At 38.0% G+C, this 20233-nt stretch overlaps 2 protein-coding genes across 3 annotated transcripts in view; one reads left to right on the top strand and one right to left on the bottom strand.

Moving 5' to 3' along the window:
* Positions 1 to 18563, bottom strand: part of spn-F (C2H2-type zinc binding domain-containing protein spindle-F) — a 35695-nt gene extending 17132 nt beyond the window's left edge. For both annotated transcript variants that reach the window (XM_083111047.1, XM_083111048.1), the window contains exons 1-2: positions 18479 to 18563; positions 1293 to 1892 (exon numbers count right to left, since the gene is read on the bottom strand). In XM_083111047.1, the coding sequence (XP_082967173.1) occupies positions 1293 to 1875 (583 nt within the window). In that variant the 5' untranslated portion in view covers positions 1876 to 1892; positions 18479 to 18563. The remainder of the gene's footprint in view (positions 1 to 1292; positions 1893 to 18478) is intronic.
* Positions 8194 to 13527, top strand: LOC145978166 (uncharacterized). Its single transcript, XM_083110605.1, has one exon. It carries the CDS (start codon positions 8194 to 8196, stop codon positions 13525 to 13527), a length of 5334 nt encoding a protein of 1777 aa, XP_082966731.1.
* Positions 18564 to 20233: the final 1670 nt, after the last annotated feature.

Here is a 20233-nt window from a genome sequence, read left to right as displayed (position 1 = left end):
CTTTACATTTCTTGTATCTAATTCATAAGGGAAAAAATAACATAGTTGCAGACACTACTTCTCGTGGTCAAGAATCTTCCGAAACCCTCAAGCACACGGCTATTTATAGCTTTCCTCCCCTCGACCCTGGAAAACCTGCCCTCCTCTCCCTTGCTGTGTGATGGTTCTCGAGATTTTGCGTAGTGTTTATAGGTTGTGAGTATCATTGAATGTTGATGTGGCTTCAACAGCAAGTGTTACAAAACATCTACATTTGAAACCTTGAACAAGTGGCGATACCAAAATTGCGGTGAATCCCAAGTATTGTGTTGAATCGTTAACTTCTGAACAGGTGTCTTAAAAAGAAGCATTTATGCGGGCCGCAAGGAAATTCAGCCGAACAAAAATGCGGATGGCACATTTTAGCCAATTTTGTACTTGCTGCCGTCAGCAGGAAAGTGGATGTTTTTTTTTCATGGATATGAGTTTGTCTACGCTGGTTAAATTATTGAATGATTCATTTGATTTATTTTACTTCGCATTTCTGCCACACTTGGCTAATCGCGAGGATGAGGATAAGTGATGATATGGTGAAATTGATGAAATAACACTCACAAAGAACATCTATGCCCAGGCCAAGATTCAAACTCGGGACTCCTGGCGTCGTAGCGCACAGTGATAACCACTCCGCTACAACGTCCAGCTGTGTGAATTCTTCTTACATGGTATATTACCACTGACGAGAACTGACATCGTTGGTAAGTGTTTACCTCTATTTTAATATATTTTCTTCATCTCTCACATTTACGACAGTGTTCATTTTAAAAACTAATATTTGCACATTTTTAAAAGTCACTCTAGTTTCGAAACGTTGTGGAAAATACTGACACTGAAGCTAACACGTGCGCTGGGAGGGAGGGGCAAGTGCTGGCGAATAGAAAGTGGGCACCGCGCGCATTAATACAAATTTCGGTAACTTATTGGCCACACCTACTTCGTTTTAAAGCTGGAAACAGAATAGTCATCAGAAGCTGTGCTCAAAAATTTGCAAACACTCATTCTGCTAGCAAAGGTAAATAAATAGGCCTAGTATATGAGAGACAAAGAGGTGAGGAGAGAGAGAGTGTGAGAAGGTTGTGTAAGTGTGTGTGTGTGTGTGTGAAGGTTGGATAAATATGGACCTAAATTTACAAAGGTTGGATAAATATGGACATAAATTTACAACTACAGAAAGATAATGTGACATATTGAGCTATGTTGCCTAGGGTACAACTTAGGTAAAATATAAAATTTCAAAATAACTACATACATACCTTTGGGTGATGAGCTATCCCTGATATCTTTTAATACTGAAGAACTTCTGACGGATTTGTGTAATAACGACACATCCTTCTCCACCATTTTTTTTGGTGAACCAAAATTTGTGCTGCACTGTAACACGGATTCGTCCTGTTCAGAACGATGCTTGCGAAGAGTGTCTGAAATTTTAGTCAAGTGGCTACCGAGTGACTGGTTCACTTGCGTGAGGGATGAGAGACGATGCCACAACTGTTTGTTCTCCAATGCCACCATGTTGATCTGCTCCGAAAGGTATACCTTTTGCCGAGTCAATAAAACGACTTTGTCTCTCAGTTTCTGCACTTCACTCTGCTCGTTTGAATCACCATTTAGAATATCACTACTACTTCCATCACACGCATCTCCACCTTTCATCAATCTTAATCTGTGATTCTCTTCTTCTACAATCTGCAGTTGCTGCTGTAGACGCTGACATCGTTCCTTCATCGTCTGCAAAGCCACTTGCAATGCATAATGTGCACCAATCGCCTCTTCAATGTCTCTGGGCTGCTTTGTTGCTTGCATTGTTTGCAGAGAACCTCTCCTTTCATCATCCATTGTGATGCAACAATAAACTGAAAGTATAAAATCAGTTTATTGTGGGGGCACACAAACAGAAAATAAATCAAATTCATGACTTCAAAATTAAAAGACACTTACTGATACACACACATACATATATCTGTTTTTGTCATCTTTTATCAACAACTAAGGGTATGGCTTGCAGAAGTTGAACTATTCTTGTATCTGGTGAGATTTCTTCTCATATAGATAGATATTCCTGGTTATTTAACACTAATATTTTACATTATAGGTAACATGAAAAGCAGTAGTGATAGGATTTCCTGAAGTACAGATGAGTTTGAAAGTTTTGAAATGAGTGAGTGTGAATTAAAGTTTGAGGTATGTTTGTAAGTTGTTCATAAGTAATAAAACATGCACAAAAATTCATTCCAAAAGAAAGAGGTTAAATATTACGTGTTCTTGGGTTTTACGAATGAATAATAGTTCAACCACAAAAAATAAAGGATGGAACATACAGACTAGTTTAAATTTTTGGTACCAGTTAGATATACCGGAAACAGATTTAACTTGTTTATTTTGAAATAAAATTCATTTCTACTTACCTCATATGCATAGCGGAACATTTTTCAACTAGGGATTACTTTTTTTTCAATGAAACAAGCTTTATTTTTAACATTATAAGTATTTATTGGTCGTTGCTAATTGGCGGCCAAATTTTGACTCACGTTGTATATCGTCAGCTGATATGCAGTTTTCCAAACTTATGAACCGATAAATGCCGCACAAACTATTCACAAAAGGTTTTTAAGTGAAAATTGATCCACAAACCATTCACGGAAGGTTAGGTTAGGTTCAGTTAGGTTAGGCAAACAGAAAATTGAATTGAAAAAAAAAAAATGCTCACACGTCATCTTGTAAATCTACCGCGTGGTTGTTACACTAACACTTATTAACCGAAAAATGTTGTTTTTAATCCACAAACCATTCACGGAAGGTTAGGTTAGGCAAACATAGAAAATTAAATTGGAAAAAAAATCCCGCTCACACGTCATCTTGTAAAACTACCGCGTGGTTGCTACACTGACAGGGGGTTACGAAATCGAACACACGGAACATTTGATTCATGTAATCGACGGTAATGGTGGCACGATCTCGTGCCACGGAGATACATGAATGTCGAAAAATACCTTATTTACAGGCCGAATAACTTGCACAATTCGAAAAAAACACTTTTCCCAGCTTCAGAAAGTCCACAAGAACTAAATTCCGTAAGTACTTTCGCATCTTTTCTCCTGTAAATTTCAAGAAATGTGTTTCCGGTATATCTGATCGTTACCAAATTTTTTAGTTATTCAATTAATGTGCCATGATCACATAATTGCATTGATTTTTTAAAAAAACTCATTTAGTCAATAAGGTTTTTATTGACTTGGAGTGCTCCAAGAGATGCTAAATTTGATTATCATTATTTTCTAATTGATGTCCACCTTACCCTTTAGCAGACCAACTCATGCCTTTTTCATATTACTTTATATTAATGACATTTTCATATTACTTTCTTCATATCATGTTTTTTTTGGATTTATTAAACAAAACACATAAATAGCTTTTAGAATAGTTACACTACAGACTGCAGTTGGACTAATACACAGTGACGACGCTAGCCTGAAATAAGTGGGGGGCTACAGATTTCTGAGTCAAATTCTCAGGGGCTAAGTAATACCGGCTAAAAGGTATTTACTTAATACTTTACCACGGAATAATTTTACCATATTACCACGGTAATATGATATAATAAATCAGGTGGGTTCGATTTTATACAAAATTATAATTTAATCCATAACTAAGAATATACATACAACATGGCTAACTCCATGCTTGACAATCCAAATCAACAAAACATCTATATTCAAAGATATAATAACATCATAATGTTTCACAATCTAGCTACTGCAACTTTCCCCTTCTTCCAAATGACAGTTGCAACCTGACAGGTGGTTTCCTCCTTCTAAAAGATCGTCGTGGACTGTTCACTGCGGAGGCAGTAACAGCTTCCTCTCGCCCAGTCTGTGGTCTCTCCTCACACGCCCTGTCCTGCGCTGACACGGAACCAAAAAAGATCCAAAAGTTATCTTCTCCACTGTCTGTATCCGACCTGTTAGATTTAAACTTCACTTGATGCAGGTGTACCCTTCTCGTTGTTCCACCGGCATTGACCAATAACAAGCGTCTTCCTAAATGACCCATAACTGTAGCTCGTACGTATTTTGGAAATCTGGATGTATAATTTCTTGTCCACACTGTACTTCCGATTGATGGTAATTCTTCGTTCTTATTGGTCTCACTTCTCACCACCTCCTTCTCCATTATTTGCGACCAGGACCAATTATAGATATTACGAGGTTGATATGCCAACAACAACTCTGCAGGAGTCTTTCCCGTAGCATGGCAAGGTGTAAACCTGGCTACTCTTAACGCACCTTCCACAGCTTCTCTGAAATCGAAACTTTTTCCTAGATGGCAATCTTCTAACCACCTCTTCTTCAGAGTACTTTTTACGTTTTGGACCCACTTTTCGGCTAAACCATTACTGGGTGAATATGGTGGTGAATGAATAATTCGTATTCATAACTTAGTGCAAAATTCTTTAAGATTCCTTCCCGAAAATGGAGGTCCATTATCACATGCGATTACACTAGGATATCCATATCTTTCAAAACATTCTTTGAGACAATTAATTGTTTCTTCACTAGATGTGGACTTAACTTTCCAAACCTCTATCCATCGTGTGCATGAATCAACTAACAATAAACATGTGCGACCAGCGAAATGAAAGAAATCCAAATGAACTCTTTGAAATGGCTTATCTGTTTGCTCCCAAGGTACATATTTATTTTGCGGAGCATTGTTTTGAAGTGCTAGACACTGTGGACAGTTAACAACTTCTCTTTCTAAGTCAATATCAATTTGCGGCCACCAATACATAGATCTCGCTAATTGTTGTAACTTCCACAAGCCTAGATGATTATAGTGCAGTTTTTTCAAGACTGCATTATGCAACGATCTTGGAATAATTAACCTGTTGCCCCATATAAAACATTCTTTTACAATCACTATTTCATGTCTTCTCCGAAAAAAATGTGCAAATGGTGAAGCTTGTTGATCTTTATTTAGCTTTGCTGGTCATCCTTCAGTAACATACAACTTTATCTGCTGCAATAACAAGTCTTTGGCTGTTTCTTCCTTAATACATTGTAACAAGACTGGTTCACATTCTAAGTGAAATACGTACTCATCGCTAGAAACATCATCTTCAGGTACTTCCATTAAGGGTAATCTTGATAACAGATCTGCCACTTCCACATGCTTAGTGTACTCAATTTTAAAATCATAGGTTGATAAAAGCAAAGCCCATCTTTGAAGTCTACTGTTACCCGTAGAAGGAATTTTAGCTTTTTCTCCAAAAATATATTTCACAGGAAGAGAATCGCTATTTACAGTAAAGGTTCTACCATACAAGTATTTGTGAAATTTCTTCACGCCATGTATAAGAGCTAAAGCTTCCCGTTCAAACTGACAATAATTCTTCTGAGCGTCAGTTAACGTTGCTGATGAACAAGATACTGTGCGTAAATTACTTTTGTACACATTACATAATTGGCAACCTATTCCTACAGGACTTGCATCTGTAATTAGCAAAACTTCCAAATTCTGATCGAAAGGAAAAATGACATCTGCTTTCTTCACCATTTCCTTTACTAATTCATATTCCTGTTGATGAATATCAGTCCATTCCCATTTATGTCCTTTCTTCAGCAATTCATGCAAATGAGGTATATGCATTGACAAGTTGGGTATATGCCTATGGTAAAATGAAATACCTCCCAAAAATGACTTTAGTTGACTGACATTACTAGGTACAGCACATTTTAATATTGCTTCTAAGTTCTTCACAGATGGTCTAATTCCTTCACCAGAAATGCAAAATCCTAAATACTCAACTTCCGTAGCAAAAAATTGACACTTCTTAGCATTTACCTTCACATTATATTTCTGAAGATGATCTAGTACATTCCTCACGTTATTATAACACTGTTCCAGTCCTTTACCACAGATAATTATGTCATCTAAGTAACATTTAGCGAATGGAATTCCTGTTAATATCTGATCCATTACATGTTGAAATATCAAAGGACTACACTGCAAACCAAAAGGTAATCTGTTGTAACCAAATAAACCAAAATTAGTATTTATTACCAAATATTTCTTCGAATCTTCATCTACTTCCAACTGTAGAAATGCATTCTTCATGTCAAGAACCACATATGTATCAGAATCACCTAATGTGTTCAAAATATCATCTATTTTTCGTAATGGATAAGTTACTTTCTCAAGTAAAGTATTCAGTCCTGTCTTAAAATCAGCACATAACCTAAGATCATTTGACTTCTTGACAACTACTACCAGTGGTGATGCCCAGTTAGAATAAGTTACTTCTGACAGTATACCATCGGAAACCAATTTACTTATATCCTTTTTAACCTGTTCACTTAAACTATAAGGTACTTCATAAGCTTTCCTAAAGATTGGTGTACTGTTAGGTTAACCGGAATCACAGCTTTAAAACATTTAATAGGCTCCCTAAGATAATCTGAAAATACTGCCTTGTACTCAGACAACAACTTATTCATCAGTACTTCCTTATTATAACAACTCTGAACTTCTATCTGCTGTAACATAAAATTTTGCCTCCAGTTAGGGCATAAAATGTCCAGCCAAGTTCTTCCTACAATCGGTTGTGGCAGATTTTGCTTACAAACAAAAACATTCATATTATATTTCTTATCTTTCCACAATACATCCAACATAACCTGACCTTCTAATGCTAATGGTCTTCCATCAGCATTTTTCAGATTGATATTTGCAGGTTGAATCTTTAAATACGGAAAAGATTGATCGAGAAATCTTTTATCAAACACACTTACAGAAGCTCCAGTATCGATCTCAAAATTAACTAATTTACCATCACAATTCAAATCAATTGTACATTTGTCAGCATTATGCAAAGTTCCAACTACAGAGTTGAATTCAAATTGCCGTTCTTTAGTAGAACCATACTTGTACAACGGTAACTGAAAAGTGTGCAAGGGCTCGCGTGATATTAACAATTCTTGATGTTCCTTTTCTGTATTAGACTCAATAGCATCTTTACATTCTTTCGAAATTACATCAAGAGACACATTACTTAAGCAACTGTTAGATTCAGTGGATTTAAATTGTAAACTTGATAAGTTTTTATCTGTCGGTTTATTACGAAATTTACAAAATTTCTGAATATGTCCAAAGAATCCACAATAATTACATCTAATTTGCTTTAAATAACATTTACATTTTTTATGCGTCTTTCCACACTTATAACAAATCCATTGTCTTGAAGTTCCAGGTTTCTCATTAACTATGCTCTTTTCAGTCTGATTATTAAAGATAGTTTTCCTATTGGAGAAAGCTTGGAAACGTTTAGACTTGCTTTCATGAAGCTTATGTTACATTATAATCAGTAGCAAAACCTTCTTTTTGATGGAATAGCTGTACATCTTTCTCAACCATTTCCATATTCACGGCAATGTCGCAAGCTTTAAGAAAGGAAACGTCGCCTTCTGATAACAATTTCTTTCTTGTAACTTGACTGTTAACTCCAAACACCATCTGATCTCTTAGCATGTCATTTAAGAATGCTCCAAAGTTACACTTAGTAGCTGCATGTTTAAGAGAAACTATATATTCAGACACAGGTTGACCTAACTCTTGCTTCAGAAGATGAAAACGGTATATTTCTGCAACAACATTATGCTTCGGTTGAAAATGATTCAACAATACATCTTTTATTACTTCATATGTTTTACTAGCAACAGAATCTGGAGTAACTAAATCCCTTAAAACATCATATAAATTTCCTCCACAGAATGCAATAAAATGACTAATTTGCTTTTCCTTTGGAATGCCATTAGCAACACAAATCTGTTCAAACCGCTCCAAATACGAATCAATGTTACTGTTAGATATTATGTGAGTTGGCACCTGGCAATATTGTTTACTCTGTTTTCCGGGCAATAGCCTGTGTAGTATTTTCCTTGTTCTATGCTGTGTTATATTACTGTCATCCCGCGCAGAAAAAGTATGAAGATTGTCATGTTTTTTACTGTGTTCTGTACATGTTCTTGAGAATATAGCCAAAGGATATTAGCAGCGAGTCTTTTATTTCTCGATCCAACATTTATTGGCGACCGTGACAGGACCTGTCTTTTCTTTCTGTGTTGGACCGGAGAAGAAGTAAGTGCAAATATCGGAAAAATGTCAACGGACATTGATCGTCTCAAGAAAAGCCGTGCAGTGGCTAGGTCAGCTTTTACACGTGTTTCGGAGAAGATTGCAAATGAGTTAGCGATGCAAACTCCGGACAGGAATGTTATTCAAGCAAATATCCAGTTGCTTGAAAATAAGGCAAGTGATCTGCATGCTGCTGACATAACTGTTTTTGATTTGATGTTGGAATCTGGTGCTAGTGAAAATGAGTTAGGGAAAGAACAGTCAGTGTCGGATGATTATCAGTGTTCGTTCAACAAGCGACGTATTGAAGTGTCGAACTTTTTGAAGTTGTCGGAAGGAAACTGCTGTCAAGGCGAGTCGTTTTCGGAAGTAAAGAATCGAAGATTCAAGTTACCTAAAATCGAACTGAAGAAGTTTGGAGGGGACTTGAAAGAGTGGTTACATTTTTGGGGACAGTTCAAGAAGATCGATGAAGATGATACAATTCCTGCAGAGGACAAGTTTCAGTATTTGATACAAGAGACAATTGAAGGTTCTCGTGCACGCCAGCTTGTGAACAGTTTTCCACCAACAAAAGAAAATTACCCGAAAGTTGTGCAGTCCATGAAATCACGTTTTGGTCGCGATGATATGCTCGTGGAAGTGTACGTGCGTGAACTGCTAAAATTGGTGTTACAAAAGGTGTTGAACCGTCAAGAAAAAAATTGTTTGAGCACTTTGTATGACACACTGGAGTCCCAACTTCGAGCATTAGAATCGATGGGTGTTACCAGCGACAAATATGCAGCAATGCTGTTTCCATTGGTGGAGTCCAGTCTCCCAGAGGATTTGATGCGTGTGTGGCAGAGAAGAACATTGTCTGCTGCTGAGGAAAATAATGAGACAACACCGACCGGAAGACTGCAGTCCTTGATGTCATTCCTGCGATCTGAAGTGGAAGGAGAAGAACGAATCAACCTTGCAGCAGCTGGGTTTGAATTGGATGGTGCAGCAGTGAAAGTTCGGAAGAAAAGGTGTTCTCCACCGCGTCAGCCTATTATCCCCAGTGCGACAGATTTGTTGAGTGTCAGTGGTGGTAGGGAGAAAAGTTGTGTGTTCTGTGGTGGTAAGCACAGTTCATATGATTGCTTTAAAGCCCAGAAAATGTCTCTCTCTGAAAGACAGAAGGTTCTAAAAGATAAAAAGCATTGTTTTGCATGTTTAAAATTTGGTCATTTTTCGAAGAAGTGCAAGGCCAATTTGAAATGTATTGTTTGCAAGAAAAAGCATGTTGTATTGATGTGTCCTAATATTTCAGACAAAGATAATGATTCTGACCATTATTCTGAAGGCAAAGAATCAAATGCTGAGGTAAACAATACACTGATAAACCAACTTGAAAATCCGCATGTATTCATGCAGACATTGGTAGTAGATTTGAAAGGTAACTACAATAGGAGCAGGAATGTGAGAGTTCTTATTGACACAGGTTCACAAAAATCGTATATATGCAAATCTCTTGTAACAGGTATGGGTTATAGCTCCATTGGCAAACAAAGTTTGATACATTCACTATTTGGTGGTACCATGTCTAGTCCTTGTAATCATAATGTTTATAATGTTAAGGTATGTAGCATTGAGAGAGAATATTCGTGCACATTTGATGTTCTTGATGAAGATACAATATGTGGTGAGATTCCTTATGTAACACCAGGTGTTTGGTTAAATGAGCTGAACAAAAGTCAAATAAGGTTAACAGATACTGGTAAGATGAAAGGTCCAGTTGAAATTCTTATTGGTGCGGATGTTTGTGGTAAATTACTGACTGGCCATGTTGTGAAATTAAAGTGTGGTTTAGTGGCTGTGGAAACTCAGCTGGGATGGACACTTATGGGTAAAGTTCCAGGTGAAAACAGAAAATCAGATACAGCTTTGTTGGTATCGAATTTATATGTTGGTGAAGCCGTAGCTGATCTGTGGGAACTGGATACCATAGGAATCAAGGATCCCATTGCCAAGAAGTCTGCGGAAGAACACACACTGGCTGTCAAAGAACAATTTTTGCAGACATTGACATTCAATGCTGAAGGAAGATATGAAGTACAGTTACCATGGAAGGAAGATTGTTCGCCTCTCCCCACCAATAAAGATCTAGCAGAAAAACGACTTTGGTCAACTACACAGAAGTTGAAACAAGAACATCTGTTGCAGAGTTACGATGGAGTGCTACAAGAATGGTTGTCCGAGGGAGTTATTGAGGTGGTTCCAGAGGATGAAACAGAGAATTTTGGCCATTACTTACCCCATCGACATGTAGTGAAAGAGAGCAGTAACACGACAAAAATTAGACCAGTGTTTGACGCTTCTGCTAAAGTAAAAGGACAACAGTCTTTGAACCAATGTTTAGAACCTGGACCCAACTTGATTGCTCTTATTGCTGATATTTTACTACATTTTCGGAAAGGAAAAATTGGAGTTATAGCAGATATTAAACGAGCTTTTTTACAAATTGCTGTACACCCTAAAGATAGAGACTACCTGAGATTTCTCTGGTGGCATGATATTAATACTGGAACGGTTCAAGAATTCAGACATACTCGTCTAGTGTTTGGTGTTACGAGCAGTCCATTTCTGTTGGGTGCTGTTATTGAACATCATTTGGATCAAGCATTGCAGAGTTGTCATTTTGGGAAGGAAGACTTAGCTTATACAGAAGATACTATTTTAAAATTACGAGGTTCCTTTTATGTGGACAATTGTGCCACCAGTGTAGACAATCACAAAAATCTCCATAAATTTATAAGAGAATCACGTGCAGTTATGGCTGAAGCAGGTTTTGACCTTAGAGGGTGGGAGTATTCAGTCCCTCAAAGGGTTAATGAGGACATTAGCCCTACTTCAGTGTTAGGACTCAGTTGGAATCCTCAAGCCGATACATTTACAGTTAATTTTGACATTGAAGATGTTGAGCTCAAGACAGTTTCGAAACGTGTGATATTATCTGTAGCACACCGTATATTTGATCCTATAGGTTTTACTTGTCCCGTGACTCTTCTACCAAAATTGTTACTTCAGCAGACTTGGGCAGAGGGGCTCGAATGGGATGAGCAAGTTAGTGAAGAAATAAGAACACAGTTCTTAAACTGGGTACGAGAATTGCCGATGTTGAAAGAGGTAAGGATACCCAGAAGTTTCATGGGCTGGGATTATGAATCCAATGAACTTAACTCTATGAGCATTCACGTGTTCTGTGATGCTAGCAAAGTGGCATATGCATCAGCAGTTTTCATGAGGGTAGACACAAGGAGAGGTGTTAGCGTACAATTGATTGAGGCAAAGGCACGAGTGGCTCCAAAGAATAGTACAATTCCTCGGCTAGAATTGCTTGCCGCAATGGTGGGGGCAAGGCTAGCAACCAGGATTCGAGAACATTTGAATTTAAAAGATAACTCCATTATCTTTTGGACTGATTCTTCTACGGTGCTGACTTGGATTCGACGAGAAGGAGTTTGGGGAGTATTTGTTGGGAACAGAGTTAAAGAAATTAGAAAACTGTCTGATCCCAGTGCATGGAAATATGTACCCAGTGAAATGAATCCAGCTGATTTTCCTTCAAGAGGTTGTGATGCAAGGCAGTTGTTGAGATCCTTATGGTGGGAGGGACCTCATTGGTTGAAAGGGGATCCGTGTGAGTGGCCACCGATGGAGTTTCTTATCAACAAGGAGGAAGTTGACAGAGAAAGAAGGAACGTGCTACCTTCATCAACGATGCTTAGTATGAAAGCTCAAGATGCTGAGTCTAGATGGTATTACAGATATTTCTCTAACTATAACCAAGTGATTAGACTCATTGGATGGATCAAAAGATTTTTGTATAATAGTAGAAATTCGCAGACTCATAGATCTGGAGATCTTGGTGTTCGCGAACTTCAGGAAGCAGAAAATGCAGTATTAAGACTAATACAACAAGAAGCATTCCGAGCAAAAGATGACAAATCCCTTTCCTCTTTGTGCACATATGAGGGCAAGGACAAGATTATTCGCTTGAAAACCAAAATTATTGCCAGAGAAGATACTGAAAATTTCAGGCTTCCCATAGTTCTTCCAGCACAACATCCAGTTGTTAAATTGCTGATAATGTATTGGCACAAGAAAGCATGTCATGCAGGTGTAAACATATTACTAAGTATTTTAAGAGAGAACTTCTGGATCCTTCGTGGTAGAAGAGCTGTACGTTCAGTGCTCTCGAAATGTGTTACTTGCAGGAGACACGCAGCCAAACCAATCCAAGCTCTTCCAGCACCATTGCCAGCTGATCGAGTTAGAGATGCTAATGTATTTGAAGTAACAGGTGTGGACTTTGCAGGACCTGTTTATCTTAAAGATGGCAAAAAGGCATGGATATGCCTTTTTACATGTGCAGTATATAGAGCCATTCACTTAGAGTTAGTTACTTCTCTATCAACTGGGATTTTTATCCAGGCTTTTAGACGATTCGTGTCAAGGAGAGGCAGACCCTCTGTAATCTACAGTGATAATGGTACCAATTTCAGAGGAACTGAGAATGCATTTATGACACTCGATTGGAAGAAAGTTGAAGAATATTCCACAGCTCAGCGAATCCAGTGGAAGTTCATTCCACCCAGTGCAGCCTGGTGGGGTGGTTTTTGGGAGAGATTGGTTCGTGTCCTGAAGGGTCTGTTGAAAAGAACACTCGGAAAATCAGTTTTGTACTACGAAGAAATGACAACAATCCTCTGTGACTGTGAAGCCATAATTAATTCACGTCCACTTACCTACATGTATGAAAGTGAGACAGAATTAGTTCCTCTAACACCTGCTATGTTTTTACAAGAAATCAGGGAGACGGGTGTACCTGATTGTGACCATGTGGATTCTTCAATGCTCAACAATCGTCTCCGTTACTGTCAGAAGTTGAGACAAGATATCAGGCATCGTTTCAGGAATGAGTATCTTGGACAGTTAACGCAAAAGGCCATAAACAGAGCATGTGGGTCTGTCAGGGTAGGAGATATTGTGTTGATTGGTTTTGACAATATGAAAAGATATAATTGGCCATTGGGTTGTGTAACTGAGATTCTTCCAGGTAAGGATCAAGTGACAAGATTGGTACGTCTGAAAACTTGCCATGGTGAACTACTTCGTCCTGTCCAGAGATTGTATCCATTGGAGGTGACTGCAGTGGAGGGTGAAGCAATGAAGAGTTCATTACCTAAACCACAAACCAAAAAGAAACATCAGAAAGACATTCTCCCTCCCACTGAAACCAAACCTTGTACCACACGTAGTGGGAGAGAGATAAAATTACCTAAGAAACTATTATTGTTTGATATGCCAACTCAGGTGGGAGGATGTTAGATATTATGTGAGTTGGCACCTGGCAATATTGTTTACTCTGTTTTCCGGGCAATAGCCTGTGTAGTATTTTCCTTGTTCTATGCTGTGTTATATTACTGTCATCCCGCGCAGAAAAAGTATGAAGATTGTCATGTTTTTTACTGTGTTCTGTACATGTTCTTGAGAATATAGCCAAAGGATATTAGCAGCGAGTCTTTTATTTCTCGATCCAACATTTACCTTTATCCACATCGAAAGGTTCCAGAATTTGTCCTTGAATCCCATACATAGTTGCCAAATTGTTGTATTACCAACCACGGTAATATGATATAATAAATCAAGTGGGTTCGATTTTATACAAAATTATAATTTAATCCATAACTAAGAATATACATACAACATGGCTAACTCCATGCTTGACAATCCAAATCAACAAAACAATTGAACATCTATAGTCAAAGATATAATAACATCATAGATGTTTCACAATCTAGCTACTGCACCAGTTACATATTTTACAATCAGATTCAAAGATAAAATACTGAGATGTTGCATTTGTCCCATCATATACAAAAGAACTTTTAGGCAAGAATCTTTCATGTCAAATAAAATGCCTTAATTATATTGCTTTCTTTCCTAAGCCATTATTGAGTGGATTTACTTTCATATGGACAGTACAAAATACCCCATAAAACTACTCATTATCAACTCGATGGATATAGCTCTATGTATAAATAATACACATAACACGATTTCTATGTGAAGAGTGTGAGTACCTTTTTGCTAAAATGAGAAAATGAACAACGGCAAGAAACTGAGACAAGATACGTCTGTATTTATGGGCAGCTACAACCTTATTTAAATCCAAAGGTTTTGCAAGCTCAGAGGACAGAATAGATAGAGCACTCAACCTCCTGTTACCAATTCGATTACGAAGGCAACACTTGATTTGCTGTAAGCAACAGTTGATTGGGTATGCAAATTTCAATACTATAAAGCTCGTAAAAGCCAAATTTAAACGTTTCAACCATTGCAAGCAGCTGCTGAAGGATCTTTCTGTCTCATAGTGTGACATACCTCTAAACTGTCCAAATCACAACAGTTGGGAGGGGCGAAAGATTGTAGTTTCTTATGCTTTAGAAAAGCGACAATAACATTAAAGTAGACATCAAATAAACAATACCACCCTTGAATAGAAAGTGTGTTAATCATACCAATTTCTCTGGCATGAAATATATTACGTTTTGTTGTTCAACGACTGGAATTCAGAGCTTTGGACTATAAATGGGGAGGATGCGAGAAATACCGTCCACATAGGAGGTGCCACTCTCAGGGAACAAACCTATTTTCACTGCAAAATCACCTCCACAAGGAGACAAATAATACATTGACATAAAGCAACGAATATAGTTGCAACTCTTGAACTGGGTATTTTGATTGGAGAAAATGACTGCTGAAGATTATAATTTTATTTCAGAATATAGTATGCATAAATGCTGCTCAGAATTGGATCAATAGCTTTAGATGTGCATTAAAGATTAATTCTCCTGCACGGAATTAAAACTTGCCACTATTAAGATACTGTAGAATTATTTTTGAACCCCACAAATGATAATTAACATGTAGGACTAGGAGTGCAAGCAATTCCTGATTTTCGCTCTGTGTTGCAATGATTAGTGGATTGGATTTGTATTAAGGTTCAGTGCACAGAGGATAATCCGGCTACAGCTTCTAGTAGAATCTGAACCACTTAATAATATATTATCTCCACCGGGGATCGAACCCAGGACCGCTTGATATCAAGGTAGCAGTTTTATTGCTAGACTAACAGGGCTTTACAATTTTTGGCATTTAAGAATTAGGTAAGTGTGTACTCTTTTGTTATTTCTCTTGTAGTCTACGGTTATTACAAGCACAACACAGTTTTTCGTTGTGACGTTTCAGGAGAACACACACTCACAACGAAAAACTGTGTTGTTGTGCTTGTAATTAATAACCGTAGACTACAAGAGAAATAATTATATAATGCAAACAATGTGTACTTCCAAGAAAAAAATATTACTCTTTTGTTGATTGATTGATTGATTTAGTTTATTTTACTTCGCGTTTTGTGCCTCTTGGCTAATTTGCGAAGATGGGGATGAGTGATGAAATGATGAAATTGATGAATGGACATTCACAAACAACCAAGCCCGACCGGGACCCTTGGCGTCGCAGCGCGATGTGCTAACCACTCGGCCCCAGGGTCGGGCTATTACTCTTTTGTTTCTTTAACATTGTATTTCTCCCTCTAAAATATTTGAAGCGATAAGGATAGATATAACGATGAAACCAAAGAAAGACCATCGGTCATACTCATGCTATTGTCGATACTCGAATGAGAAACTAACAAACAGAAAAGAAACTTAACAGTTTCTTTAAATTTTTAATGTCATCCTACTTATAAAAATTAATTTGTCACAGCTGTTAGACCTATTCCAAAATATAGTGACACGATTTATAGAGGCTCATAACTGTACACATTTAGCTGCACACCCACACCAGAAGATTTCGTAGCAACTATGGCGACTCATGATTGGACAATTACTTAGTATCAAATGATCAGTGGCCACTGTTGTCCAGGCATATCTGCAGCTAATCCCCTCCCCCCTTGATTTTAGAACACATCTTAATAAAGTAACCTTGCAATCTAACCTAACTAGAAAATATACTTGAACATTGCATTTTCCCCGATAGAAGTTTTATAATGTAAAATGTAAACTTCCCCCAGGTACCCAGCGTCGAATAACATGGGTACCTGGGGGAAACCCTGGGGGGTAAAGGCGGTCAGGGGCGTGATGCTGATCACATCACCCCCACTCACGACCGGATCAAGAAAGTGTGGGGCGTTACCCCCACACCCCCTATACTGCCTTCATGGCGTGGTGCTATGCACAGGGGAACATTTTACCTTTTTTTTTTTTTACCTTTTTAAAATGTAAACTTCTACTTTTTAATTTTTCGCTCGAAATGCGTATACCGTACTACAAAAAACCTAGGGGACTACAGGGGGCTGAGACCTGTTTTGGGGGGCTTCAGCTCCCCGTAGTTCCCCTGTAGCGCCATCCCTGTTAATACACAATATTTATAGCAATATTAATTGGACTTTTCTATAGATAAGTTCAGATACAAGAGAGATTATGATACAGTGGACTCTTACTCCATAATTCAAACAGAAGTATATTGCCCTTTAAATCATCTTTAATAATAAATGTTTTTGTTACTTTGAATTTTGAATAATTCAAACTTTCTTCGTGTCTCTTTGGAGTTTGAATTAAAAAGAGTCCCCTGTAGTAATAATATGCCATATTGTATTTACTCCAGAACACACATTATACCACAATTATAGTAGGAACATTACAAAACATTACTCAGTCCAGTCCATTCCAGTCATTGTGATAAGATATATAGCCTACTACTGAAGAACACTATTAGAATACTTGATAATATATACTAGCCTACTGAAGAACACTATCATAAAAATCACACCCCAAATTTCTTCTTCCAATAAATATTGCGGTAACAGTTCTGATTGTTTTATGATTTTTTTCAAATTCTGCAAGCAAAAAGACGAATTATCATAGAATTCTGGAAATCATTGTCACACTAAATTCGAACCTTCCTTAAAGTAATGAACACTGTTTGGATTTTAAAAAAATATATTTATGTTGGAAAAAACAGCTTAAAAGTACCTTCCGCAAACATGCACACTATCCCTTGATAGAAGCGACAGTAAGTATCGTAAACTAGTGGGAATGAATGTAGAAGTAAATTGGAATCTTTCTGAAACTAATCAGCACAGTTTTCATGTTGAAAAAGTTCAATTTATGGGCAAAAATAAGATGTTCGAGGTACCTTGCACAAAACTCCCCGTTTTGCATGCCTATTCCCTGATTCCTGGAGGGTCTTCCTTATCGCACAATGTGAAGACAACCTTGTGTTCTGACTTCACTGGGGAATGAATACTTTCATAGTTAGGTTAGGATTGTTAGGTTTCGTTCTCTTAGCATAAGTAATACATTTACAGTCTATTTATGCTATAAGAACCAAAACTAACAACGTAGGCATTCTTCGTCTCATGTCCGAACGCAAGGTTGTCCTCACATTGTGCGATAAGGGGCACACCTAAGACAATAGGAAAGAAATGGCTGTTGGCAAGTACAGAATTATATAGTTGAATTAAATTGTTGTTTAAAGTCCCCTTTATGAAGAGAAAGGCTTATCAGGACTGGTCCTACAGCTTGAAGTGGGATCTGAACCAATATGTGCCTCCACCGGTATCGAACCTGGGACCCTTTGATTTAAGGTGATGATGCTACGCACCATCGGGAAGGCCCACAGAATTATATAGAAAAGTTGACACTATTTTATGGAAAAAGGCATAACTTCACCTTAAAGAATCTTCCACAATGCAAAATAGGTAAGTATCAATGCAAAAATTAACGAAACAAACGATTGAGAGGTGTTCGGGCGATATCGCATAATTACCAATTCCCCCCATCACTTTTAGCAATAGAGATGAGATACCCTAGCCCACACAAACACACACCTAACCCAAATGAACATTGCGTCGCCCTTGCATATTTTCTTTCGAACTGCTCCTCATTCATATACAAAAAGGCCTTAGTGTATTTTACCTCATTTATTATTTTTAATATGCTATGAATATTGTCGATATGGATGATAATCTAGAAACACGGAATGTGAAACATGTACACACAGTTCTTGGGTGCATTCGGCGATTAGTTTGCAAGAGTTTACAATTTTTCTTTTTGCTAATAACATACGACCTGATGTAGTTAGTTCTTTCATTCTTGAGAAAGTTATTTCAAAAGTTGGATGACGTAGAATATTGCAAATAAGGCTACAAGCTACTTCCAATGAAAGTAATAAATACACTGATAATATAAAGTGTATTAATATTTCTACTCACTGTCGTGGACTACCTGCGTACGTACTAACGACACAAATTTGTTACAAAAACATTTCTCTTCATCATTTGATTAGTCAGCTGTCAATTCACAGACTATAGACAATTCCTATATGGGGATTCCCTGGTTGACAAAAAAACATTCTCTCTATCCAAATATATTGCTTGTGCCTGCAGAAATACAAAAGATTTTGACGATAGTCGAAATAATTGTATTACATATGCTATGTAAAACACAGGAGTAGTGATTTCCATGGGCGTCCGGAAGGGGGGCAAAGGGGGCCACGCCACACATGGAAAATGAATGTACCTAAAAAAAATATATAATTCACACATACTTTCATTTCAATCACAGTAATTTATGTTAATTATTATAAATTCGTTGAAGAAACATGATAATTTCAGACTTTGCCCCCACCTGGAAAAAAATTACCTTGCTTGCCCCTCCCTGGAAGAAATCCTGCGGACGTCCATGGTGATTTCTGTTAAGAAAGATGCTTATTAGCAGCGATGCCAACCCTAGCATAATGGTGCTAAACCTAGCATAATTTAACCGTCTTTGGCACCTAGCACCCTATGTTTGGCATAACAGCCAAATCTAGCATAATCTGCAACCGTCGATAGATATTGAACTCAAAGAATAGTGTGCTCTGAGGAAGTAAAAATAAAAGTAACTGCACGTTTCTATTTCAGGAGTGGACATGTTTCCAACAAAAGAGAGTAAACCCGCCCAGGGATCCCGTCCCCCACCAACGCCTTTCATCTCTTCCCTCCTTTGTCGACAAATTTGACCATCTTTGTCTTCAGCTTGTGTTCGGTTCGGTTCGGTTCGGTTCAGTCGACTCCACATCTTACCATTTCGGAAGCCGTCTCTCGCGGCGAAAAAAGCGTTGTTCCTGTGCATTATTTTAATTCTTCGTGCGTGCGTCTTTCAGTGTATTTTTGAGCGTGTGTTTCAGTGTACCTGTGAGTGTTTTTCCGGCTTTCTAATTTTTTTATATATAAAAATATAAAAAAGGTAAAGTGCTCCCCTGTGCATAGCACCACGCCATGAAGGCGTATAGGGGGTGTGGGGGTAACGCCCCACACTTTCTTGATCCGGTCATGAGTGGGGGTGATGTGATCAGCATCACGCCCCTGACCGCCTTTACCCCCCAGGGTTTCCCCCAGGTTCCCAATGTTATTCGACGCTGGGTGGGCGCCGGGGCCGCTTCCAACCTTAGAAAAGTTCCCGGATTTGAACCGGCCGGGGATCGAACCCGGGACCTTGAGCATGGTAGTCAGACGCGTTACCGACTGAGCCACCGCGGCCAATATAAAAATATATTTGGAACAATTTCGAAAAATGAGTACTAATAGCAAAAGAAGTAACTGTGAAACTCCCGAAAAGAAAAGAAAAGAAAAATACTTCGTGGGGATTTAAACCAGAAATGGGAGTCGTATGCTCAGAAATATAGAAAGGAGTGGGAAAGAGGCAGTTTTTATTTTTTCGTTTGGTGAGTACCTTTTTTCCTATCCTTTTTTTTATTTGGATAAATTGTTATTTTACATAGAAATGCATTGCATGAGCATTTGAAAGTTGTAAAGAACTAGCACAAAAGTGTGCGTCTCTAGCAAGGTGTTGTTGGAGGTGGAAATGGGTTAATAAATCCTTCCATATAACGCAAAAATATGCAGTAGTATATGAGATATATTTGTGGATTATACACCGACCTCCCCCCCCCCCCTCGCCCCGGTAGTAATTGACGCTTAACGGTG

Source organism: Lepisma saccharinum, chromosome 24, assembly GCF_977018435.1.
Source record: "Lepisma saccharinum chromosome 24, izLepSacc3.1, whole genome shotgun sequence".
Classification (NCBI taxonomy): domain Eukaryota; kingdom Metazoa; phylum Arthropoda; class Insecta; order Zygentoma; family Lepismatidae; genus Lepisma; species Lepisma saccharinum.
This window is presented reverse-complemented; position numbering and strand designations above follow the sequence as displayed.

What these genes read in the sequence shown, in the direction of transcription:
- LOC145978166 (XM_083110605.1), top strand. Translation starts at nt 8,194, where the DNA reads ATGTCAACGGACATTGATCGTCTCAAGAAAAGCCGTGCAGTGGCTAGG.